The following is a 26,224-nucleotide window of genomic DNA, read 5'->3' as shown; positions in this document are numbered from 1 at the left end:
AATTAAATTATGAAAAATTATGTACGTACACTATCAAATATGCTAACTTTAAATTATAACCATAAAATAAATATATATGGATTTCTAATAAAAATTATAATACTATCTTTGTATTTTTTCCTGTCCACGAGATATGACGGTATTTGAAGCCCTCGATAAGAAATTTTTAAAGGCAACTCCTCGTAAGAAATAGGCTGTATATCGTGATTGGTGGTGGGAATTGGGATGGCATTATTACACCATTGATTCCAGCGTAAGATTTTGTTTGGTGCAAGCGTGGTACGTAACGTAATTATACTCTTTGTAATTTATTTCTCTTAACCGTGCGTGAAAAATCTGTATTTCCAAATGAGAGTCATTTCTATAAAGATGAGCTATAAAAATAATGTTTTACAGCATCCATCGAAGAGTTGACACATTATTAAAAAACTAAAATACATTATGCATGAAAAACACTTAATATTTTTTATTTTCAAAGAGCTCAATCAATTCTAAACCCACCACTTGCTCAGCTATTCGCCGCCAAATTCCGCCGAATTCCACCGACGGCCAATCCTCCACCCACGTCATGGCAACCTGTTCTCCGACCAAAACAGCTGGAACACAGCCGGCTAGCCGGGATATGTCCCTTCCCCGGCCAAAACAGCCGGGATTTAGCCCCTCCCTGACCATATTCCGGCCTATTGGCCGGGGAAACATGCTCGGGAGTTTCTTTCCAGCCGAATTCCAGCCTATTGGCCGTAGGAACATGGTTGTGAGTTTTCTTAGAGAGTGAGTGCTGAGAGGGAGATGGATTTGGTGTTTTTAGGTTTATAGTATTTTTGTTGTAATTTTTGTTTTTTTATGAGTTATTAACTTCTAATTGGATGTTGTAAAATAGAGGTTTTATAGCCTATCCTTATTGAAAGTAAATTCTTTCTAAATTATGAGATAAAAGTTCTTTTACTATTACACTCAAAAAAATGAAAAAAAAAAAAAAAAGTATTGCTAAATATTGGATAAACTCATAAACCTATAGTTTTGTACTAAAGCAAGCAAAATATTGAACTACTTATTGGTCAAAATTGAAGATTTTCTAGATATTTTGACAAGTTATTCTGAACGGTATCATTATCTAGCATCAGTTTTCTACCAAAACTAAGAAATAAATCATAATTTTAAATCAACGGGTAGTGTGGTGACAATTGTCATGAGTATACTTATAATTAATGCTACTCTTCGTATGAAGAGCATTTTAAATTGGCTAATGTTGTGTATTTTTTTTAAAATAAAATAAAATAAAAACATATCACATTAGCAAATATATACTAGGGAAAAGTACACATAACCCCCTCAAACTACTACATCATTGTCAATGTACCCCCCAAACTACCAATTGTGTCAATCTTCCCCCTTAAACTACCAGAAAATGTCAATGTCCCCCTAATGACAAAAATGCCCTTCATAAAATTATTAAAATAAAATAAAAACTAAAAAAAATTATTAAAAAAATATAAAATAACAAAAAATTATTCCAACAAAAAAATTAAAAATTAAAACTGTTTTTTATTATTTTTTTAAATAATAATTTTCAGTTTTTTTTCTTTTTTTTTTTTAAAAAAAATTGTTCTTTTTCGTTTTTTTAATTAAATAAAAACTGGTTTTTTTTTTCATTTGTTTTATTTTTTTAAAATAAATAAATAAATTTCAGTTATTTTTTGTTTTTTCGTTTTTTTTTTCTTTAAAAAAGATTGTTCTTTTTCGTTTTTTAATTTAATAAAAACTGGTTTTTTTTTTCATTTGTTTTATTTTTTTTAAATAAATAAATTTCTGTTATTTTTTGTTTTTTTGTTTAAAAAAATTTGTTATTTTTCGTTTTTTAATTTAATAAAAACTGGTTTTTCTTTTTTATTTTTTTCATTTGATTTTTTTGTAAAAAAAAAAATCAGTTATTTTTTGTTTACTTTTTTTAAAAAAAAATTAAAAATTTTGTTCTTTTTTTTTAAAATATTTTTTTTTCGTTTTTTATTTTATTTAATTTAATTTATAATTTATAATTTTTTTAAGTTTTTTAGTTTTAGTTTTAATTTTTTTTGAATTTATGAGGACATTTTTGTCTTATTAAAAAAAAATTAGGGTCATTTTTGTCTTTTTGTTGGACTTAGGGGGGACATTGACATTTTCTGGTAGTTTAAAGGGGGAGATTGACACAATTGGTAGTTTAGGGGGTACATTAACAATTGAGTGGTAGTTTGAGGGGGTTATGTGTACTTTTCCCTATATACTATGAGTGTTAACCAACCCATTGGGCCGAACCGCTAGACAGGGCTAGGGCCGAACCAATGTCTCCACCAACCCATCTCAGATTCTCATCCCAAGCCCACCTCTGTTTGTTGTCCCATTCCGGACACCGCAAAACAATCACTGCCGTGGCCAAGAAGAAGAAAACTCCGCAGAAAACGAACCGAATCAACACTTGTGAAATGATCAGAGCCATCGCTCTCTCACGAAGGCCCCTATGGTCTCTCTCTCAGACCTTAACTTCTTCACTCTGTTCAAACCCACTTCAGCCCCCACCACCACCACCACATTCTTCTACTCCTCAGCCTATCTCTTCCTCTCCAACTCGCATCCTCACCTCACGGTTTTCGCACTCGTCGAAGCAAAAGAAGGAGGAGGAGGCGAACGACGTCGTGTCGCTCTTCAACAGGGACCCGAATACCCATCCGAAGCTCTTCGTGGTCCAACCCCGCCTCCGACCCGATACGTTATTGCAGCCCAAGCTCAACGAAGCTCTCTGCCTCGCCAACTCTCTCGAAGACCAGCGCGATGGCTGCTTTCACTCCGATTTCTTCGACAAGGCCTTGCCCTCTCATATTGTAGTTCAAAACCCAGCTGCCAAGGTCCACAAAGTTCGCGCAGGTCCCTATCTAACATTGATCTTAGTGCCTCCGGAAGTTAAATTTTCACATCGCACTATTGATATCAATCTGTGGCTGTCGTTATTTTCATTTGTTAGTAGCAAATTCTGACTGAGCTTGAACAAAAGCACCTGTTTCGGTAATTGTGTTTTGGGTCTAAATGGATTTTATGTCAGAGTTAGGGTGAGGTTAATGGGTTATGTTTCTTTGTTAAATTTTCTACAACTTGGAATGTGAAAGAGAAACTAGTCAATACCATTGCTGGGTCTATAATGTTTACTTTTATCTTTGTTTATTTAAATTTGTTTGTTTCTTTATCGTTTCAGACACATATTTTGGACAGGGGACAGTGGACACAGTCAAATGCCACCTAAATGATGCTGAATCGAAGGCAAGGAACTTTTTTTAAATCTCCCCTATTGATTGTTTGATTGTCGGGTTTTATATACACAGCATTTATAGCATACGCCTGCAGAAGTTCACATAACCTTAGATGTGTAACAGGGGGAAGTGGATGCTGTTTTTGTAAATACGATACTTTCTGGAGTTCAGCAACGGAATTTGGAGGCAAGTTGTCCCTGTCAGTTTCTCTCCTCTTTTTGGTGTATAAGTAAAATTGAGCTTTAGTCCCATGCTTATGTTTCTCTAAGGATGGGTTGTCATTGAATCATTTCGTTTATGTTATCGTTATGGATGACAGCGAGCATGGGACAAACCTGTATTGGATCGTGTGGGTCTTATAATAGAGATTTTCAATGCTCATGCTTGTACGAAGGAAGGGAAGCTACAGGTATTATTGGTATCTTTTACTTGAGAAGTTTTAATATTTTGGTTATCTTTCGATTTGACTGTGTGTGAGGAAATGCTTCAGTGAACCTTTTTTGTGGTCCTTGTGATCTTTACAGGCTGAATTGGCAGCTCTAATGTATAAGAAAACGAGACTTGTTCGTGTGCGTGGCCTAGTTGGACGCGATACGTTTGGAGCAAGTGGAGAAGCTGAAGTTGTTAGTGCTCGAGGGTTAGTACATTGCCAAAATTTCTTTTGAAATAATGCCAATCATTCATGATTGAATAAGTTTTGAAAACAAATATTCCGATGATGCTACCAAGTGCATGTTACATGCCATGCTATCTGCTTAGGAATGCTTTTAATTTTTTATTTTTAAATTGTTATTTTTTATGTGCATTGGATTTTTGAAAATAGGCTGTGGAACCTGTTTGTGTATAGCTGCTACTGAACTGCGGTGGTTTGTCCAAGACAAAGCGATCCAATTAGAAATTCTGGTTTGGGATGGATTTGGACATGAATTTCGGTTATAGTTCTTTGTGCTGATTTCTTTGTCTTACTTTGGTGACTGAAAAAACAGGGCCTCAAATAAAATTTGCTACCCCTTTGCAAAAGCTTGGCTTAGATTTTGTTAGCCCTCCCTTTATGGGGCCCTCAACCTGCATGATTTTGACAGTGACCTAGGTTTCTTTTTGGCATTAAAATATTGACCGGTGCACTTCTCTAAAAGCTTTATTTTCATTAATTAAGACGTTAAGTTTATCCCTTTTGTTTTTCCACTCTTGATTTATTTATGGTAGCTTCATGCCCTGTTTATATAACATTTTTTAGTTTTGTCCATTTCTCTCTTAAGTTTAAAGGCGTAAACTTAGGTTGTAACATTCAGGAGTGGTGTTCAAGACCCCTTTCTTTTGGTTCCTGTTAATTTAATGGTCAGAATGCCACACGGTTGGGGCTAATATAGTTAATCACTCCTGAAACTTTCTCTCCCCCTAGATACCCATATTCTGTGTATGCGAATTTCTGTGTGTTTGTACTGGTAATGATTTATCTTTGAATCTTAGAATAACTTCTAATTTGAATGGGTATCATTGCAGGAGAGGAAGTGGGGGGCGTGGCTTTATTAGTGGTGCAGGAGAAACTGAGCTTCAGCTTCAAAGACGAAGGTCACTCCATGATACTTATCTCTTTAGTCTATACTGATTCTTACATGCTGTGGATTGTACTTTATTCTTTGCCTGTGTGAGTGGTGACTTTATCCTTGTGCCTGATGAAAGTTCAAATGCAAATGAATGTGAGAATTATTGAAAGCTGTGAAGGTATCAGCTTGAAACTTCCATGAACTTGTTGTCGAGTATGTATGCGAATTTGATTAATTAGACCTTTCCTTCAAGTTAAAATCCTGCTATAGCATTATGACTATCATTTCATATGGAGCCTTAATGACTATATTATATCCAGTTGATGAAATATAAGACTGATTAAGTCTTTCATCCTTGGTTTACTGATTATAAGACTTGCATTTATTCATATTTCCACTGAATGACACTATAATCTCAGAATTCTAGAACGGAGGAATAATCTATTATCACAAATTAAAGATGTTCGCCGTACACGCGCTCTGCAACGTGCTGCTCGCAAGAGGCATGGAGGCTTATATGGGCAAGGGTTAGCAACTGTTGCTGTTATTGGGTACACGAATGCTGTAGGTGGTTTAAATTTAATTATACTCGCTCCTCATAGCCTTTGCACATGTAGTCTAAACATTTTTTTTAACGTTTTCTTCTCTTTTCCGTTTTAATATGTTTTTCCGTTATTTTTGGTAACAGGGAAAATCCACATTAGTTAGTGCAGTTTCAGACAGTGATCTGTATAGTGATGCTCGGTATTTTAATCCTCTTGTTGAATATGTTACTAGAATTTATGTTCTATATTTCATTTAAGCAGTTGAGTTTTAATATATATCTTCCCCCTTTTTCTAACTGGTGATATGAACTTCTGTTTTTGGCAGATTGTTTGCGACAGTTGATCCTAGACTGAGAAGTGTTTTTCTTCCTTCAGGGTAACAAGTTCATTAACGAGCTATATGTTTTCTCTCTGTCGTGCCTTGAATTTTGAAAATGAATTTTATTATTTGCCTTTTTAGAGTTTTTATTCCCCTGATTTGACTGAGTGTATGTTCAGGAGGAAGGTGCTTTTTAGTGATACAGTAGGATTTATATCAGAGTTGCCTGTTCAGGTGATTGAAAAGCATGTGTAAGTGCTTTGTATTTACCACTATTTTTGGGTAACTAATACAATCCATTTGTGTAGCTAGTGGATGCGTTTCATGCAACTTTAGAAGAAGTGGTGGAAGCTGACCTGCTTGTGGTATGGTTTAATTGCCTGTTCTTCTATTGCTGGATATCAGAATTTCAGTTCTGTGATTTCTCACATAGTCCATAGCTGTCCTTGCTTTGTTAAAAAAAATAAAGGGTAATGAGAAGATAAAATGTGAGATGGGAAACAAGAATACTGAAGCAGGGTAGTCAAAATTATTTTTAGTTTTTGTGATGATATGGTGTTTTCTCCCCTCTTGATGAGGAAAAATTTCCTTTAGATATGCCATCATTATATGTTATCTCCGTATACCAAGTGGTAAAGCCTTGGTCTTTGTGGTAGTCTCATGAGATACAAGGGGGGGTTCCTTATCATAATTTTTTTAAAAATATATATATACCTCCTTATACCAGTCAATTAAGTTATTTAAGCCCTCATACAGGTTGTCAATTAGGTTATTTAAGCCCTCATACAGGTTGTCCAAGCAACAAGAGGACTGTAAAATAAGAAGTATTTACTAATTTGGCCATGTCTTAGAGATCTAACTGAAACAAGAAAAGAGGATCCTGATAAATTCGAAGATATATGCCCTTATGTGAGGGTATGGTTTTCTCTGGAATGAATATGACTTTGATATTATTTCTGAAAGATCATCTATTGAATTCTACATGGTATCCCTTGTGATTTTGTTGGCGGTATATTTTTTTCAATGTTTTCCTAGTCCTTCTGCCAGTCATCTTTTAGATATGAGTCAGTAGGCAAACTAATTTCACTTCAGGCTTTGTCATGGTTAAATTAGAACAAAGCATTCAAGGATATACGATAGGGTATGCTTTACCTGGTACTGATCTTTTGTCTTTCCCATATCTCACCCCACATGATACAACATGATATACGGCGCTAGTTCCAGGAATTAATACTTAACGTGATATGTGGTAGGACTCATCTGATAGAATCCTCTGTTCTTGCAGCATGTAGTGGATTCTACTGCCCCTAATCTCGATGAGCACCGGTCAACAGTGCTGCTAGTTCTTCGGCAGTTAGGCGTATCACAGGAGAAGCTTGATAATATGATTGAAGTTTGGAATAAGGTATTAATTTTCAGATTTCTCCTCCCCTTTTCTGCCAACTCCAATTAAGAAGGCCAAAAGGGGAAAAAGTGAAAGTGATTATCAAACTGTGCTGTCTTATGAATTTTGAGAATTGCTCAGATTGATTGTCAAGAAGAGGGCATGGATGATGGTGAAGATGGTGACTGCAGCAGTATCTCAGGAGATGATGATGATAGGGCATCATCGGACATAATAGGGGCAGAACATGCTGATTATGATGATGACAATGTATCTGAACAGTCGCCAGAGAATCTTGCAGAGACCATAGATGATCAACCGGGTAATTACTCAGACGACTGGCTTTATGAAGAGACTCCAGGTGAAGAAGAAAGTCTTTCAAGATGGGCTTGGGATGACCAGCATCGTGAGCCATCTAAGGACTGCCTAATGGAAAAGGATTTGCATTCTCAAGGTCAGCCTGGTCCGCATGTCAGAACATCTGCCATCACAGGAGTTGGCTTGCAAGAGTTGCTCGAACTTATCGATGAGAAGCTAAGGTTTCAGGATGAAAAGATGAAGGCCGACAAAGTAGTCGAAAGGGGTGACTTTAATCGAAAATGGAGGCCCCCTCGCGCAGAGGATGCCGGCATAGCAGGTGAACAGTAGCATGCATTACAGCATACATTATGTGTGTCTTCTTATCCAGCTTAAAGCTCTATACTTGAAAGGCCTGTTGGTATGCATAATTGGCATCCCTTAACAGAAGTTCTCCTCGGCTTCATTAATCGTTTGTTAAGCTACTGGCCCGGGTAGGAGCAGAAAATGCTCACGAGCTTCCTCCATTTCCTCGATCTTTTTCTCAACGTCTTCAACTAGCCTAGAGAGTTTGAATTTTCTTACTCCCACAATAGTGAACTTTGATACACAAATAATTTCTGGATTTTGGAAAGCATTTTTGTATGGAGTTTAGTAGTCTACCTGTATAAGATTTTCTTAGTCTTTGGCCCAACGTGTACAAAAGCACGATAATCTCTTTTTGTTTGGACAATTAAATTTGCAATAGATTATTACAACGTTAATTATGTTTGATATGATATGATATAATGTTTCTTGTTAAAACTCCATGCACGGGAGGGATCCTCTTCTTCTATCAGCGTGAATGATGCAGTTTGTAAAATCTGGTCACCTAAAACTCTCTTGGTTTTGATGTAAAATATTTTTAATATTTTTTATTTTTTGGTCGCGCATAAAATAGATGGATCGTAAAACATTTTGCTGTCAATATTTTCATAAAAATCTTTCCGCCGACAGCCACTTTAAAAATCTTTTAAAAAATATTTTCAACTAAAAAAAAAAAATGAGCGTAAAACATCGTGTGGAATAAATATCATAAGCTCAAGTACCAAGTTAACGAACAAGATGAAAATTATCTGGTGTTGTACTGGGGGTAGTGATTGGGGGGGACTTGACCGGCTCCCTCCCCCTTTTCAATATAAAAATTCATTTTATTGAAAAAAAAAAAAGAAATAAAATATAAAAAATTAGTTTTGGAATAAAATGGGTTTTTATATTGAAAAGGGGAGGAGGGAACCGGTCAAGTGTCCCCCCCTAATCACTACCCATGTAGCGATTCATTACCAGGAGAGGCCTGATATGCAGGGGACGTTCAACCGTCCCCTTGCAAGCCTTGACATCAGAGACAATTTTTTAATTTGAAAACAAATTTTTTTAATATAAAAGGGTTCCTGGGGGACGGTTGAACGTCCCCCAGGAATCATTTCCCAGAAGACCCTGATGGGAAAGGTAGTGATTGGGGGGGACCTTTGTCCGACTCCCTTCCCTCCCCTTTTCAATAAACAAGTCCCTTTTATTGAAAAAGAAAAAAATAAAACAATAAAACCAATCACTTTTAGAATAAAAAAGACTTATTTATTGAAAAGGGGGGAAAGGAGCCGACAAGGGTCTCTCCCCCCTCCCAATCACTACCCAAATGACGGGTGGAGGACGGCAAACTGTCTCCCACTAATCATTTTTCTTCAATTACATTAGTTTATCTCAGGAGCAATGATAGGCAAGGGCCAACTTGTCAGCTCCTGCCCGCCATTTTCATTAAAAGAGAGTTTTTTAAATGAAAAAGCAACTTTGGATGGCATTATAAATTACTTTTTCATTAAAAAACTATTTTTTTTTTATTAAAAAAAGCCTGCTGGGTCGGCAAGTTGGCCCCAACTATCATTTTCCCTATCTCAGCAAGTCAGTGAAAAGCTTTCAAAAATTAAAATGATGGATTGATTAAGCATTATTACTGCTTATTATATTAATTATGTATTTTGGCTAGCATTGTAGCCGCTAATATATATATATATATATATAGCTAAATTGACTAGTCAGATGGAAATAAACTTTTGTCTATTTTTGTCGCTGGTTAACCAAAATAACTTTTAGCTGGCCCAATAAAAACTCCCTAACGATTGGGTCAAATCCTATAGGCCAAAATATTATTTTAATCTTTAAATTATGTGTCAGATGTTAATTTTATCCTTAAAATATAAAGTTTTAAAACTGTCTCCATGTTCTTTTATTTTCTTTTATCGATATTATGTTAAAAAAAAAAAAAAAAAAATGATGACGACTCTATTCTATGCATATATCTTTTTAATTACTAGTGTGGTATATTGGATGATAGATCCATCTCCTAAAAACATAATATATAGAGGAAGATGAATTTACATGTTTATAAAAGGTAAACTAGGTAGAAAATAACATTGGAAAATGCTTGGGACACTAACTTTTATTACAACCTCTGCCAAACTCTTAGTTTACATTTTATATAAATAAATGTCACATTGTCGGATGATAATTCAAATTTATTTAGCTAACATGATAAGTGTCGTATAAATTATTACGTTAATTTGTAAATATGACAAGTATCGTGTAAACTATCACGTGACAATTCATATTCTAATAACCAATCACATATATTGTCACATTAATTTGTAAAAGAATTATAATAAGAATTGTAGGACCCCTCGCAAAATTAAGATAACATTTAGAAGAAAAAAAAATACACATAATCCTCTAAAATTAATACTCGATTTGCAATATCTTCCAAATTAAAGATTGCATAAATATAAAATAAAATTGCAATATACCCTTTTTTATTTTGCAAAAAGACAAAAAAAAAAAAAAAAAAAAAACCCTAATTTGTCTTTCAAATAAGACAAAAATACCCCTATAAATTGAAAAAAAAAAAGAAAATTAAACAAATAATAATAATAATAATAATAATAATAATAAAGGCTGAACGACCATCCCTTTTTGTCGTTGGTTTTTTTTTTTTTTTTTTCCCTCTAATGTTTAGTTTTGTTTAATTTTTTGAATTTTATTTTTATTTTTATTAGGGTATTTTTTATCCTATAGGGTACATTGCAAATTTTTTTTTTTTTTTTTTTTTTTGTAATTTAAAAGATATGGATGGAATCTTTAGTCTAATTGAGCAATTCAAATTGAGTATTAATTTAAAAAGATATATATATATATATATATATATATATATATATATATATATATATATATATATATATATATATATATATATATATATATATTGAGTAATGCGATTTGTAAATTAAGTCAATCACATGGATCTCTCAATTAGATTTGACAGTAGAGGGAGTAGTTTATAATTTAACATTAGAGGGAGTAGTTTATAATTTAGGCTAACTTTAAAGACCAATGACATAATTATTTTAATTTTTAATAAACATGATATATTTTAAGTAATTTTTTATATTAATCATTTAAAATACATTAAGTTAACTGATAGAAAATAAATGTGATAAACGGGCGAAAAAGTGTAGCATTTTGACAGAAACAATCTATAATCACGTCGCCGACACTGCGGCGCGATGCATTAAGGAATTCTATTCGTACGATTACCGCGTGCCATCGCGAGCGTTAGGCTCCCCCCACCCATACACGGGTGACGTACCCATCATTAGATTACTGCACACTTCGCTCTTAGATTCAACTCGATCTGCCAGACTGCCACTTCCTTCTCTTATTCTCTCTCTGCACTCTGCATTGCAAGCTAAAAAGGCAAGAGCGCACACACACAACAACAGATCTAAGATCCAAATCCTCAATGTGGTGAGCTCGTTTCATCGTCTGAGGTAATGTATCCCGACTCGAATTCTATTTCTGCAACCCAAACTGGTCTGTCATATTCGTGTTCGCTTTCAATGCTTATTTAGTCCGCTTATTGAAACAACTCTTGAGCAATTTCAAGGAATAACCTTTCGCTTTTGTTTCATTCTTCCTGGGACCAAAAGGGCTGGAGATTTTAGTTTTTCTCAATTGGGTATTGAAATAATATCAGTTGGGGACACAAAGCCGGCCAATTTATACGGATCTGAGTCCACCGTTTACTTGGTTTCCATTGTATTATGATTGCGTTTTCCATTTATGAATTCTGTTTGGATGTGAACTTGTTTGTGTCTTCGATTTTGATCCAGTATCATTGAATCTGGTGGGCTAATCTCAAAGTGTAGTTCTATCTAATTATGCTAATGGTTATGAGGTGGCTATGTTAATTATGGAAGATCTTTGTTTCTCTTTATGTTTGTTCTATTTTTGGAGCTCTTTTTTTTTTCTTAGATAAAGGTGGGGGAAGAAGAGGATTTGAAATTTTTTATTTTAGATCTTTCTGAATTTTGGAGCTGAATGCATTGAATGCAAGTGTTTTGCTTAATGTGGGTCTGGGTCTGGGTCTGGGTCTTTACTTGGAAACTAAAAGTACATATATGGTGAACGGTAGTGGCTCAAGTACAAATATCGGTCAATTTATGGCCATGAAATTTGCTTCTTCCACACAATTTTAGCTTTGAAACAGTGAAGATTTACTGTTTTTATGTGGTCTATTTGCCTCTAAATCCTAATTTCCCCCCATGATTTTCTCAAACAGGGTACAGTTTTGTGGACTCATTGCTTTATATAAAAGTAGTCATGTCAAGGAGGCAAGCAAGCTCCACACGACGCGGTGGAAGCTTTCCGTTTGTTGGAGCCTTAAATTCAAAATCAAAATCTTCTCCATTATTATCCACATGCCTTTTCCTTCTGGTATTCTTCAGATCACTTTCCTTTTGCCAACATATATTTTAGTTTCTATTCTATGTGTAGTTGCTATTTCAGTAAGAGATTATGATTGTTGGTTACTAACTCCCTATCAATTTTATACCCATATTAAAATAGCATAAAAGATATCACAAGTTATTAGTTCATATCCTAATTGTTTCTTGTTGTCTTTTGGTTGAAACTTGCAGGGAGCGTTCCTTCTTATCGGCTATGCTTTTCGTGGCTCAGGTTTGTATTTGGACTACCTACACTTCTCTTATCATTACATATAATGATTTTTAAGTTTTAGCCACAACAGGTTACCAATGCCATTTTTGTCTTCTTGTTGTCAAATAGCTATGGGCCAGCATTAGTGGATTCTTTTTAGAGTCTACCCTAATAATTGCTAAGTTGCTCGGTTGTTAGTGTACTTTCTTTGTAGATCAAAACATGTTTTGAGTTATATTCTTTTTTAATTAGTGCATTGATTAAACTGTCATTTTTAACAATACAGGTGCATTTGGACGAGGTAGAGAAGCGATTAGTCATATTGAAGGTAAATTTGTTTTGCCTCCTTCCCTTTAAAAAGAAGATGTTGCTGCTTATTTTGCCTTGTGAATGAACACATATAAAGGTCTAGGCATGTTATACATACACTTCTATAACTATGTATTGATATTAAACTGCTGAAATATTGGAAAGTCCTTTTTTTCTTCTAAGAACTATTTATGTTTTCATTTCGATGAATTGGAAGTTCCTTTTTTTTCTTTTTCTTTTTTGGAACACTGGAGGCACATTAGTAGGTCTATGGGCATACAATGAAAAGCCTGTCCACACCCTGTCATGAAATAAAGTGGGAGCATGGTAACTTCCTCCTTGATCCTTTAATCATGAACAAAGCTGTACATATCAATGGTGTGTATATACACTAAAACGGTAGCTTTTATAATGATAAATGTTTTACAAGTGTTGCTTTTGCTAGAAAAATCAGGTCTTTTCAACAAGGTATGTTGTGGAAAACTTTAATCAAGCAATATTTTGTTTCTGGTAAGAGTGATTGTATTAATATGATAAGTATAGTGGGCGCTAGATTATCGAGAAAGTACTTTTAATTCTTGAATTTGTTGTGTGCCAAGATCCAAGATTCTGGATTGTATGTTATTTCCTGAAAAACTCATGCAAAATACGATAAAAATCTTACTATCGAGATTCTCTATCCAAGAAAAAAGTGGAAACCATGTAGGCAGAAGTTCTAACTTAAATGTCATAAGAAAATATGTTCTGCTATGACATGCTTCAAATGGCGACCTTATCATTCAGCATCTACAGTAGGTCACATTTTCCCCTGTATATGTGTCATGCAGCATATAAAGGTGAAAAAGTTCTGAAAATATCAGATGTTTTTCAATTTGAACCATAGTAAAAATCAATCAATCCCTATTTTTTGGTTGATAAAGTTTCCATTCTCATTGGCCAAAGTGAGGTTTAAGTTAGTGCAAAGAGATCACTGTTAGCAATATGCTGTCAACTATTTGTTCGAGTATGATTTGGAAATTCATTTCATCTTGCAGGTGACTTTTCATGCACATTAGAAGTTCAGAGAGCAATACCTATTCTAAAGAAAGCATATGGGGACAGCATGCGTAAAGTTTTGCATGTGGGCCCTGATACTTGTTCTATGGTCTCCAAATTGTTAAAAGAAGAGGAAACTGAAGCGTGGGGTGTGGAGCCATATGACATAGAGGACGCTGATGGAAACTGCAAGAATCTGGTGCGCAAAGGCATTGTACGCGTGGCTGATATCAAGTTTCCTCTGCCATATAGAGCAAAATCTTTTTCTCTAATTATTGTGTCAGATGCTTTGGATTATCTGTCTCCAAAATACCTAAACAAGACTCTTCCAGAATTTGCAAGGGTGTCTGCTGATGGTCTTGTTATTTTTACAGGTATTCTTCTTTTTATTTTTTTGAGAAATTTATGTACCCTGGTGATATATTATTTTTATTAAGATTTTTTTTTTTTTTTAAAATATAAATTGATGTTCTGAAGTAATTGTACTCTTGCTACATCAGTTTTGGCGGATGCATCATTAACCTCTGAGGCATACAAAGAGATGTTTTAACAATCTCCTATCTTTCTCTCCCTCTCTAAATCATGTCACTCTTGAGGACACATAATTAATCTTTCTCATCATAATCAATAATCAGCAGAAATAATTCCATTTATAGCGTTAAAAGAATACTTGTTGGACATAAGTACACCTTTTTGAATGATTTTTAGATGTATTTTTCTTGGTTCTGTTATTCCTTTAGGATACTGTCATAAAAATCTCCTGCTGGCAGTCATGCTTAATCTCTAATTTTCCACTTTTTTCATCATTGTTATTTAGGTGAAATAGTAGTTGAGCTTGATCTCTGTGTTGGTAATAATATCTTGAGTTTTCTTTGCTTTTCAATTTTATGTTTAGGTCACCCTGGTCAACAGAGAGCTAAAGTTGCTGAGTTATCCAAATTTGGACGGCCGGTAAGTGTATCTCACATTTCTTACATGGTGTCTCTCAGCTCTTGGGTTGTTTTTGGATTGTAACTACTCTGTTAGCAGTCATATTCATAGTGAATTCTCTTTGGTGCACTTTTCAATAAAAAAAACAGTTTCATTTAAGTCAAATATAGTCAAGATTATAGTATATGGTTGATTGGTAAATGAATACCGAGTACAATTCTTTAGCAAAACCTTTAAATAAATTTCAGTTTTGATTATATGGTTTTTTATATGTCATATGTACATGTGGTACAGTATGAAATTGTTCAATTGTTTCTGTAACTTTTTTTGAGTTCTCTTTTCGATTTGCATTTTGACTATTGTTTATGCTTTTCCTGTTAAGGCGAAAATGCGAAGCTCGTCTTGGTGGGCACGCTTTTTTGTCCAAACCAGCTTAGAAGAAAATGAAGCTGCCATTAAGAAGTTTGAGCAGGCTGCACTCAAGAATTCATACAAGCCAAACTGCCAAGTGTTCCATCTCAACTCATACCATTGATATTTTAAGATTATAATGACATCTTATTCATTGTTTTTGGGATTCAATCCTGCCACAAAAGGCACAAAAGGAAGAAAGTGAAAGCCCTCATATAATGTACTGTGTGATGATTAGCTTTGCTACAATAGATGTTAATGATATTACCTGATGTTTTGTTCTTAACATTATACAATCAATTAAATTTATTAATTTAATTGATTTTTTTTCCTTTTTCTCCGTAATCTTTCTGTTTTATTCACCATTTTTGAGAAGTTCTCATGCAAAACAGCTACGAAGGAAAAAGAGAAGACTTTCAGCTCTAATACAAGATGTGCCCCCTGCAGCTCATTAAATCCATTTGTTTCTAATTCACTGCATGCCGTCAATATCTATTAAATTGAATAATGGAAAATATTAACATAAATTGTTTGCTTCTGTGATCTGTTTGTTAAATATTTAAATCGGTTTCTTAAATCTGTGTTTTACTCTCTGAAAGTCTATCTCCAGGCTATTATTATTATTATTATTATTTTGTGTCTCTGGATATTGCTTGTGCACATTAGCTCTTAAGAATCTGTGGTTCGCTCCCACACCATTAACTCCAGCGAATCGTTTTGCCCCCATTTCTTCTGGCGTATGGTATAAAGGCTAAAATTAGGGTACAAACACGAAAGGTCTCCACCCTCACTTTGCAATTTTGCCCACAGTAACAAAGTTAGTTTCACAAACATGTGGTATAGAACCCTTATGTTGTGATTTCCAGATCCAGTGCTTTATTGTGAGTTAATTATATATATATTACGAGTAATGCTATTTAATAGACTGGCATACAATTGTCATATAATTGAAATGACATAGCAGTAAAAATATACATTTTGATCCACAATAGCTTGTAAAAAAAAAAAATATCAACAACTAATTTTTACTGTCACTTTATCCGAGTCATATAACAATCTACTAATTAACATTTTTCATATTGTACAAATGTTGCATGCCTATTGCCTATGATGTGTTAAAGGATCTTCTAATGTGCATGTGGAGATTTAAAACTATCAGAATGCAGAGTCCCAACATAAATAACATTTACTAGGATTATGTTGGCACATAGGTAGCTACTGTTATCAAAGTGTAATGAAAATGGAATTCTAGGCGGAGCTGATATTAATATTAGAATATATAATATGGTATAATATTTTTCTTATGTTAAAATATATGTTATGATTTGATACTTACCTTATAGGATAATTACTTTTTAGAGGATTGATTGTAATTGATGATAATCAAATCAAATTTGATCACCACATTTATTTTTATTCACTTTTACGGTTGTAATATTTTCTATTTAAGTACGATGAAATAATGAGAAGGTGTGCAAAAAATTAATCTCAAATCTTGTGTTTTTAAAGATTTAGGTTCCCTTTAATAAATTTAAAGAGTCTAAGTTCCCTCAAAACCTAATAAATTATCCCATTATATGTTTGTGAAATCATTCACGTAAAAGCTACATGTAAAATCTGCTCAATTTAGCCAATCCTCCCTCCCTCCTCCTCCCCCCGCCCCACAAAACCCAAAAAAAAAAAGCTAGTTTGAATAAGGTCTACTGGATGGCTTGCCCCAGACAAAGAAAGAATCAAAATTGTGTCAACTTGATCTTAACTGACTGCTTTGACAGTTTCGATAAGCTTTTGTATTTTGGTCGGTTCCATAAGTTAGAACTGCGCCAGTGGCTGGGTAGTAGATAGCTTTGTTTGCCGATCGAGTTACTGGTGTTATGCCTTCTTCGAGACTGAGACAGCACCGGTATGCCTCTACATGAGCATTGCCCTTTATTGAAGCAGTGAAAAGGCTAAGTTCAGTACGCTCTGGGATTACCAATAATCCCCACATGAGCACTGTCCGTCCTTAAAGCAGTGAAACCTATGAGCATCTCTAACAGTGATTTCCCTCCCAGAAATGGCAGAGATAAATTTAATTGCATTGTGGCAATCCCCACAAATCCTTAGGTTTTTCACTACAAGAATAGGCTCCCCATCTTTAGTCGAGATCAGCCCAAATGCAACAGCTAGCTTCTCACTGTGATACCCTAACCTTATCTCCTTCTCTCCCTGCCCTGTTTCGTCATCCTTAACCAAAGCCCATCTCACATCTGGCACATAACCTGCTCGCTTCATCTTCCCCAACATCTCCTCCAAGTACTGGTGAATTTCCTTTATCATCGGGTGTGAACTATCTTCAGCCACAAACACATGTATCCTCTTATTCACCTCCATCCAGCTACAACCTGGTTTCTTCTTCACACCTCTATCTCGCATAAGCTTTCTAATTCCTGCTACCTCTTCCCATTTTCCAGCACTGGCATACATATTGGCAAGCATGACATATGGAGCAGCATTTGAAGGTTCCAACTGAAGAAAATGATTGCCGGCTTTTATTGCTAGCTCCATGTTTCCATGCGTTCTACAGGCACCAAGTAACGCAGCCCACCCAATGGATCCAGGGCTAAATGGCATCATCTCAATCAGCCTCTCAGCCTCACTCAGTTTGCCAGCACGACCCAAAAGATCTATCATGCATGAATAATGCTCTGCTTCTGGTTCAATGCTGAACTTCTCTTTCATCATATTGAAATACCTCTGACCCTCCTCAACTTTTCCAGTGTGTGCACATGCAGAAAGAACAGAGATGAATGTTATACTTGTAGGGGCAATACCTGTGTCCAGCATTTGTTGAAACAGACGTAGTGATTCTGTTTCAATACCATGTTGAGCATAACCTGCAATCATCGAATTCAAAGAAACTGTATTGTGCTCTGGCATCCTATCAAATAACCTCCTTGAATCTTGAAGATTCCCACATTTTGAGTACATTGCAACCAGAGCGTTATTCACTGAAATTCGATTAGAAGGAATCTCAGATTTCATTGCCATTGCATGAATCTGTTTTCCTTGAGAGGGAGATGACAAATTGGAGCATGCACTAATCACGCAGACAAAGCTGCAATCATCAGGGCAGTAACCGATACGCTGCATCTGCCGGAAGCAGTCGAGAGCGTCTTTAGAAAAATCCTCATTCTGGGAAAACCCCGAAATCATTGTGTTCCATAGAACCAAATCCGGCTCAGGAATCTCTTCAAAAACTTTCCTACAATCTGACATACCACCCCTACACTTGGAATATAAATCAATCAAACCACTACCCACATGAGAATTCTGGTGAAACCCAGTTTTTATCAACTTAGCATGAAACTGAAGCCCACCCAACAAATCCTCCACACACGTAAATGCAGTCAAAACACTTGCCAAAGTAAACATATCAACATCAAATCCCCTCTGTACCATTTCCTGAAACAATCCCAGCGCTTTTGCTCCTTCCCTATGCTGTCCATACGCCACGATCATCGAATTCCAAGACACCTCATCTCTAACATCTTCCATCCCATCAAACACCCTCTTCGCCTCCTCCAGAAACCCATTCTTACTATAATACGTTACGAGCGTATTGTTAACCGAAACATAAGAATCAAACCCACCGGACACCGCCAAAGAGTGCAATTGCCTAATCATGTCAATGCCATAACAACAAGCGGTGATCATAGCAGAAAGTGTGAAGCCATCCATGTCAAGACCCGTCTCTCTCATTCCCGCAAACACGCAAAAAGCGGGTTCAGTGTCGCTGCGATCAGCATAAGCAGAAATAAGAGTGTTATAAGAAACAAGGTCCGGTTGGGGGATTCGATCGAATAGTTGGTGGGCAAGACCAGTCTTGGATTCTTTAGCGTACGCTGCAATGATGGCGTTGAAGGAGAAAACATTGGGGTCTAGTGTGCAGTCGAAGACGTGGCGAGCCGCGGAGAGGCGGCCACATTTGGAGTATAGAAGGATGAAGTGGTTGGAGAGGTAGGTGGAAGGAGGGACGAGGGACTTGATGTAGAGTGCGTGGAGAGACTTGCCTATGAGGAGGTCTTTGTGGGCAATGCATGTCTTCAAAAGGTGACGAAAGGTTTGGAAGGACCATGAGATTTGGTTCATCTAATCCTTCCTAACTTTACTGGAGGGAAAGGCATTGGCATGTGTTAATAGAAGGCCAGGACGAAATGAGTCGGCGAAGTGCGACCTATTCTACCTTGTGACCCAAGACTTCTCGGTTAAATATAATTTAGATCCTTCTGCTAACAATTATTTTTTATAAAGTATTATGAATTGGCAAGTGTCGTAGTTTAATTCTTTAAACTGTTAATTTATTGCAACTTAGTCCATTCCATCGATCTGAACCGTAATATTGGACGAAAAATCAAATTTGACTAAAATATTTTAAAAATACTCTTATTTTGATCATTCAAAAACTAAAACTATTCGTTGTCATTTTCTATTAATTAATAAATAAAATGGATAATTTTGATTTTTTAATGGTCAAAACAAGAGTATTTTTAAAATATTTTAGTCAAATTTAATTTTACATACAACATAACAGTCAAGACTAACAAAAGAGACTAAATAATAACAGATTAAGAGTTTGAAGAATCAAATCATAATCCTTATCAATTTGTAGTTCTTAATAAAATAAATAAATTTTAGTTTAAGAGGCCAAATAATATTTAACCCAACCATTTTAATCTGTCTATTAATCCCTATAGTTTTCATGGATATCACAACAGTCCTTTGAGTTTTGGAGTGTTTTTAGACGATGACAAAATTAGTTCGGATTTACACGAGTAAATAAGATTAGTCTTTTTGTATCTATTAAAATAATAATAATAATAATTAGTTTTTTTTGTCTATACGTCGTCAGGCTCATTGCCACTTGTGCAAAAAAAGCCACGTAGGACCAATCAAATATTGTCATGTGGTCAACAATTTTTTGATAGGCGCACTGGGAAGTCAGTAATTGACAGGATACGTGGCAAGCAATTACGGGTGGCATACTGGTCAGATTTGTGAGAGGAAGCTGAAAGTCAATGGGACAGGAAAGGTGTAATGGGCTGGGCTGGGTTGGGCTGTGCAATTCATTGGGTTTGGGTTTACAAAAATGTAAGATAGAGGCTTAGAGCACTCACATTGGATTATGTAAAAGCCCCTCTAAATCTATAATAGATAACAAACTCACAAAAACACCCCTCCATTAGATTATCTATCCTAAATCTAAAATAGAGTTTTGGTAGATTTGTGAATAGTGCAACTCTACATGTGGAGTTGCACTATTCACCAATCTATCCATTATTTTATTGTTTTGTACATACAAAAAGTGAAAAAAGTAAAATGACAAAAAGTAGAAAATAGATAAAAAGAATAAAATAAGAGTAAAAAAAAAGTATAGAGTTAAGAATAGATAATCGGATGGAGTGTGCCTTTTAAAACCCATTAGCTAAACTAGATAAAGTAAGTTTTGATTATCTATTTTAGATTGAAATATATACGATCCAAAGTGAGTGCTCTTAGGCAAATGAAATGTGAAATGACAATTATGTCATCACTTTTATAATAACTGGATAGTGGATACTCTGAACTGGAGAGGATCTTCTTCCATTGCTACGAGTGTAATAGGGCCCATTATATTAGTTAGTGTGCTTGAGTTGTAATATTGGCGGTTTGGGCCCATTGTGATTTCTTATAACAATTATTTCGTCGTGTTATTTTATTCAACTTTATTATATAGACTACTCCATTAATTTTTTTTTTTTTTTTTTTAGAAAGGGACTTGGATTCTTATTAGAAATCTGACAAAATAAGCTCAGAATTTACAATCCCCAACAGACAAGGGGGATAGGACCCGACCCATATCTTATTCAACTGTTGAGAACTAGCCAGTTTAGCAAGATGATGAGCCGCCTTATTACCCCCTCTCCGTACAGAATTAACTTTCCATGAATGAAAACCAGCAAGCACCGCGTGCATATCAGCAATAATACTCCCTTACGGACAAAGCCTCCACTCCTCACACTGCAAAACCCGAACTACCTCTTGGGCATCCCCTTCTAGGAAAATTGGATCAAACCCCATCCTATGACCAAATTCCGCTCCCAGCGTTACACCAAAAGCTTCCGCAGCTGATGGATCAAGAAGATACTTCTAGGCATAACACATAGAACCTTTTACTCGGCCCAGATTATCACGTGCAATAAGACCAATCCCCAGCACCTTCTGTTTCACATCCAAAGAAGCATTCCAATTAACTTTGGTCCAACCATCCGAAGGAGTAGACCACGACGGAGAGTGCTGACTTAATGGCCGATTGGACGGGGAATCAACTACCCTGCGAGCGATCCGGAAATCTTCTAATGAGTCAGTTGCACATTTCAACAAACACCGTGGGTCTCCCATAACCCCTTCAAACACGAATTTGTTTCACTGATGCCAAATCTGTTGGGCCACCATTGCAGCAAAAGCAAGGTCATCAAGTTCCAAACACTCACTCAAAGACTCCAAGATGGACAGGAAATCCGCCGCACCCTGGGAGCATTTTCCCAACCCCCTTGGACCTTCCACCCAGACAGCCCGTGTAGTAGCACAACTCCAAAGAACATGCCCCATCTGTTCCTCCATTTGCCCGCACATTGGACATAAAGGGTCCTCTACAACCTTCCTCCGAAAAAGCTTCTGTTTGGTAGGTAGAATGTTCTGACAAGCTCATCATAGGAATAACTGCGTATTCTGGGGTATATCAAGACTCCATATAAGCTTCAAGTCCAGACTATTCATTGCGGGATTGGAACAACTAGTAAGACCTCTGGAACAGCTAGCCACCTCCACATGGTATGCACTCCGCACACTAAACTGGCCATTAGAAGAACCTGACCAGATCATACGGTCCTCAGCCGAATGGGGTGCAATAAGAATTTGGCAAATGTGCTCAAAATCTGCGAGGGAAAAAGTTGCTCTAACAAAGGTATATTCCACCAATTGCTATCTCTATCAATAAGCATATGCACTTTACTTTCTGCCAATGGTGGAATAGTAGGAACAACTGGTTGATGAGAACTAGTATTAGTTATCCATTTGTCGCCCGAAATCTTCACCGAAGCCCCATCCCCAATACACCACATTAAACCTTTCTTAAGTAACAGTCGGGCATTCCAAATACTTCTCCACATGTAAGAAGGTTGACTCCCCAAGGTTGCAGATAAAAATGTACTATCAGGGAAGTATTTCTCCTTGAAGACCCTGGCAGCTAAGGAATACGGGTTCATAACCAGTCGCCAACCTTGTTTAACCAAAAGGGCAACATTGAAGCTATCAAGTTCCCTAAAGCCTAGACCACCACATCTCTTTTTTTTTTTTCCATCTCATCCCAGGTCATCCAAGGAATCTTGTGAGTATTCTCCATATGCCCCCACCAAAATCTGCCTATTATAGAGTTAATCTCCTTATTCAGTGTCTTAGGGAGCCTAAAAACGCTCATAGTATAAGTGGGCAAAGCTTGGATAACTAATTTTAAAAGGATTTCCTTCCATGTATGAGTAAGAAAACGATCTTGCCACCCATGTATCCTCTTCCATATTCGTCCCTTTAGCTCATTGAACATTGAGACCCGGGAACGCCCAATCAAAGCTGGCAAACTCAAGTAGCGTTCATATTGTTGAGTGGCTGATAAACCAGTACCTTGCAAAATTTGATCCTATACATCCCTTTTTGTATTTTTATTGAAAAACACCTCTGTCTTTTCTCGGTTTACCTTCTGCCCAGAAGCCTTTTCATAAACGGATAGAAGGGCATGCACCCGCCCCCATTCCAGCCGGTTTGCACTACATAAAATCAAACTGTCATCTGCAAACAAGAGGTGAGAAACCTGGATACTACCCCTAGAGATGGGAATCCCCGTCAACTCCCCCACTCGGCCAGCCTGCTGAAGTAAAGAAGATAAAGCTTCTGCACACAGGATGAAAAAATAAGGAGAAAGAGGGTCCCTTTGTCGAATACCCCTTGAAGGGGCAATATGGCCATGAGCTTGTCCATTTATCAAAACAGCATAGGTCACCAAGCGGACACAAACCATCAAGAGGTGGACCCAGCGAGTATCAAAACCCATTTTAAGCATCACCGCCTCTGGGAAATCCCATTCCAGCCGGTCACAGGCCTTGCTCATATCGAGCTTAAGGGTCATGAAACCTTCTTTACCTTGTAACCTAGTATCCATCGTATGGAGGGAATTGGATCCTCTCCAGTTGAAGTACAACTGGAGATGATCCTAATTCCGTATGGAGAGCTTCAAAGGCCACCATAATGTTATCAGTAATTAATCTCCCCGGTATAAAAGCACTTTGCTCCAGGGAGATAATTGAGGGAAGCACCATTTTTAACCGATTTGCCAAAACCTTCGAGATAAGCTTATAAACAACGTTACATAGGCTGATTGGCCTATAATTCGTGACCTTAGAAAGGGTACTGACCTTAGGAATAAGGAAAATATTAGTGGCATTAATACCTTCATCAAACCGGCCCCCATTCAGGAATTTTAGAGTAGCCCGTATCACATCCTTGCCAACAATCCTCCATGCATTTTGAAAAAACCTCGAGGAGAAACCATCAGGCCCCGGAGATTTTGGGGCCTGGATTTGGGACATTGCCAACACAACCTTAGCTTCTTCAAAAGGTTGAAGCAGCCTCTCATTCATCTCATTCGTGACACGCCTCTCCACAAATTCCAAACAAGTCTCCACACCACTAGGCCCCTGCGAAGAGAAAAGATTCTGATAGTATTCAATGAAAACTCGACTGACTTCCTCCTTCTTCCTCCATACTCTCCCACTATCGTCAGTAATAGTGCAGATAGTATTAATTTTCTTCCTATGGTTGGCCCAAGTATGAAAATATCGAGTGTTATGGTCCCCATGTTGAAACCAATGCCGTTTGGCCCTCTGTTTCCATTTAGTATCTTCCCGTTCCAAGATTGTTTCAATGTCTCTTTTTAAGCCTTTAATCTCATCAGCCACTGAAGGAGAATTTAAGCTTTGAAGTTCCAGCAACTTTTTAGTTTTACTTTTCACCTCTTCATCTGCTTTCCCAAACTTCTGATGGCTCCAAGACGGCAGTCTCCTTTGGCATGCCGATAACCTGCATTGGATATCCCGCATGGAACCATCCCACACACCTTCCCCCCCCGTCTCATTCATCACGGATAAGCTCTAGGAACTCAGGATCCTTCAACCATCCAGCCTCAAACTTAAAACCACGCCTATACGGCGTACTTTTGTCATTTATATCCTGAAAAACAAAAAGAATGGGGTGGTGGTCAGTGGATTGGGCTGCCAAAACTTGCACCATGACTTGTTGATAATGAAAGCACCAATCCACATTTGCCAATGCACGATTGAGTCTCTCCTTGGTGAAGGAATCATCGGAACGATTGTTACACCAAGTAAAACGTGGTCCCTTATAGCCTAGATCACTCAACCCGCAAAATTCCAGGGTATTCCGGATAACCATCTGAGGTTCACGACGAAGAGTAGCTCCTACCTTCTCCGATTGTTCCGCAATCTCATTAAAATCTCCCACACAGAGCCAGGGAGCTGGTTGAAACTGCTTCAAATGTTTAAGAAGATTTGTATAAATGGTATCATTTTGATAAAATAATATTAATAAAAAACAAATTTCAGTTAAAAATTGATTAAATACCTTAGGCTCACAAAACATTATTGTCGACAATTTACAACCTACAATACTTTAAGCAATTGATTATTTTGAATTAACGGTTTAAATCTTTGAAATTTCAAGCCCTTGCAATCTCATGAAATTGCACGGGACCTCAATCCTTTGCATAAATCTCCACAAAAAAGAAAGGCTTTCTAGAGAACACAAACATTGGTTGCTCCTCAAAAATTTTTTGGTCCAATTATTTTTTGCTTTCTATTTTTTGTAGGACATGCATGTGTTTAATTATGGTAGGCCTTATTCGTTCAAAATAAAATAAAAAAATTATGGTAGGCCTTACAATAAAATAAGATCCACCGCATTATGCATTAATTATGGAAGTGGATTATTTTAAGGATGAATATTTGTTTGCTTTGTATTTTTTGAGATCGAACGAGTCTAAGAATTAACGGATGAATGTTAACTACTTCATTTACTAGTATCATTGTGAGAATATGTAAAATCCCACATACTATAAAGTATTGTCAGAATATCAAAAGAGATTAACTAATTAATAGTTGGCATTTCAATGCAAAATGCTTTTGAGTGAGACTGTCACTCATATATGGGCTTTTCTGCTCAGATATTCACCAAATTAGTTGGCATAATTAAGAAATGTTATTTTATATTTTCTTAGTATTTTTTCAGCATATTCAAATGATGTGGCATACTCAATTCACTTTTGATTTTTTTTTTTTTTTTTTTAATTAAGATTGATCTAAGGGTAGATTAAGCATCTCACGTGAACTGAATATACTGTGTAAATAAAAGAAAAATGCAAAATAACATTTCTTGGTATAATTTGTCTGCCTGGTTCTGGTTATTAGTTAGTGAGAAATGATATTTTTACATCACTTATATATTTCTTATATATCTCATTTTTAAATTCTTTGAATTTATGGGACCTACATTGAGCCCTATAAATTTAGTGGTAGAATGTAATTGTATAAAAAATATATAGAAAATGTAAGCAGCGGCCCGTTAGATATTTTTAGTGAAGAGTACTGAACTTCCAACATACATGCCACCTCACTACCTCAGAGCTAGACAGCCTAGACTAAGACAGCAACCTGGAATGTATACTTAGGTTGTCAACATACACAGGGTCCAGTCCTTGGTGGGCCTGGGCCCATAATTTCGGTGCAGTTTCTGGCCCATAAAATTAGTGTCCCCCCGATGAGGAACCCAGGGTCACCTTTTGAGGATTCAAATGGCCCAAAACTAGCTGTCATTGGAAATGAATAACGATTGTTACTCCCAACTGGCTGTGGGTCAATCCAGGAGATCTTTTCTTACACCCTTTCGTCTAGTTCATTCATAATTCTTCTTTGGATTTGGTTTTAAGTTTATTCCCTATCTAGTTTTAATATATAAAGAAAATTAACCCCCAAATAAATAACGTATAAAGAAAAAAA

At 36.3% G+C, this 26,224-nt stretch overlaps 4 protein-coding genes across 4 annotated transcripts; 2 read left to right on the top strand and 2 right to left on the bottom strand.

Moving 5' to 3' along the window:
• Positions 1-2,400: 2,400 nt before the first annotated feature.
• On the top strand, positions 2,401-8,154 carry LOC133852167 (GTP-binding protein At3g49725, chloroplastic). The gene is made up of 13 exons (XM_062288860.1): positions 2,401-2,901; positions 3,227-3,291; positions 3,405-3,467; positions 3,601-3,690; positions 3,806-3,918; positions 4,785-4,853; positions 5,248-5,392; positions 5,517-5,572; positions 5,699-5,749; positions 5,872-5,926; positions 6,001-6,057; positions 6,978-7,097; positions 7,218-8,154. The coding sequence occupies exons 1-13, from the start codon at positions 2,463-2,465 to the stop codon at positions 7,722-7,724; spliced, it is 1,830 nt and encodes a 609-aa protein (XP_062144844.1). The 5' UTR covers positions 2,401-2,462; the 3' UTR covers positions 7,725-8,154.
• A 2,831-nt stretch (positions 8,155-10,985) lies between these two features.
• On the top strand, positions 10,986-15,290 carry LOC133883054 (probable pectin methylesterase CGR2). The gene is made up of 7 exons (XM_062322241.1): positions 10,986-11,230; positions 12,022-12,176; positions 12,380-12,419; positions 12,685-12,726; positions 13,742-14,116; positions 14,638-14,693; positions 15,055-15,290. The coding sequence occupies exons 2-7, from the start codon at positions 12,063-12,065 to the stop codon at positions 15,205-15,207; spliced, it is 780 nt and encodes a 259-aa protein (XP_062178225.1). The 5' UTR covers positions 10,986-11,230; positions 12,022-12,062; the 3' UTR covers positions 15,208-15,290.
• Positions 15,291-16,770: 1,480 nt separating this feature from the next.
• LOC133851860 (pentatricopeptide repeat-containing protein At3g49710) lies at positions 16,771-19,302 on the bottom strand. Its single transcript, XM_062288460.1, has one exon. The coding sequence runs from the start codon at positions 19,212-19,214 to the stop codon at positions 17,055-17,057; it is 2,160 nt and encodes a 719-aa protein (XP_062144444.1). The 5' UTR covers positions 19,215-19,302; the 3' UTR covers positions 16,771-17,054.
• A 4,982-nt stretch (positions 19,303-24,284) lies between these two features.
• LOC133852683 (uncharacterized) lies at positions 24,285-24,812 on the bottom strand. The gene is made up of 2 exons (XM_062289446.1): positions 24,795-24,812; positions 24,285-24,698 (listed from the first exon to the last, which is right to left on the bottom strand). Exons 1-2 carry the CDS (start codon positions 24,810-24,812, stop codon positions 24,285-24,287), a joined length of 432 nt encoding a protein of 143 aa, XP_062145430.1.
• Positions 24,813-26,224: the final 1,412 nt, after the last annotated feature.

The sequence above is a fragment of the Alnus glutinosa genome, chromosome 12, assembly GCF_958979055.1.
Source record: "Alnus glutinosa chromosome 12, dhAlnGlut1.1, whole genome shotgun sequence".
Classification (NCBI taxonomy): domain Eukaryota; kingdom Viridiplantae; phylum Streptophyta; class Magnoliopsida; order Fagales; family Betulaceae; genus Alnus; species Alnus glutinosa.
This window is presented reverse-complemented; position numbering and strand designations above follow the sequence as displayed.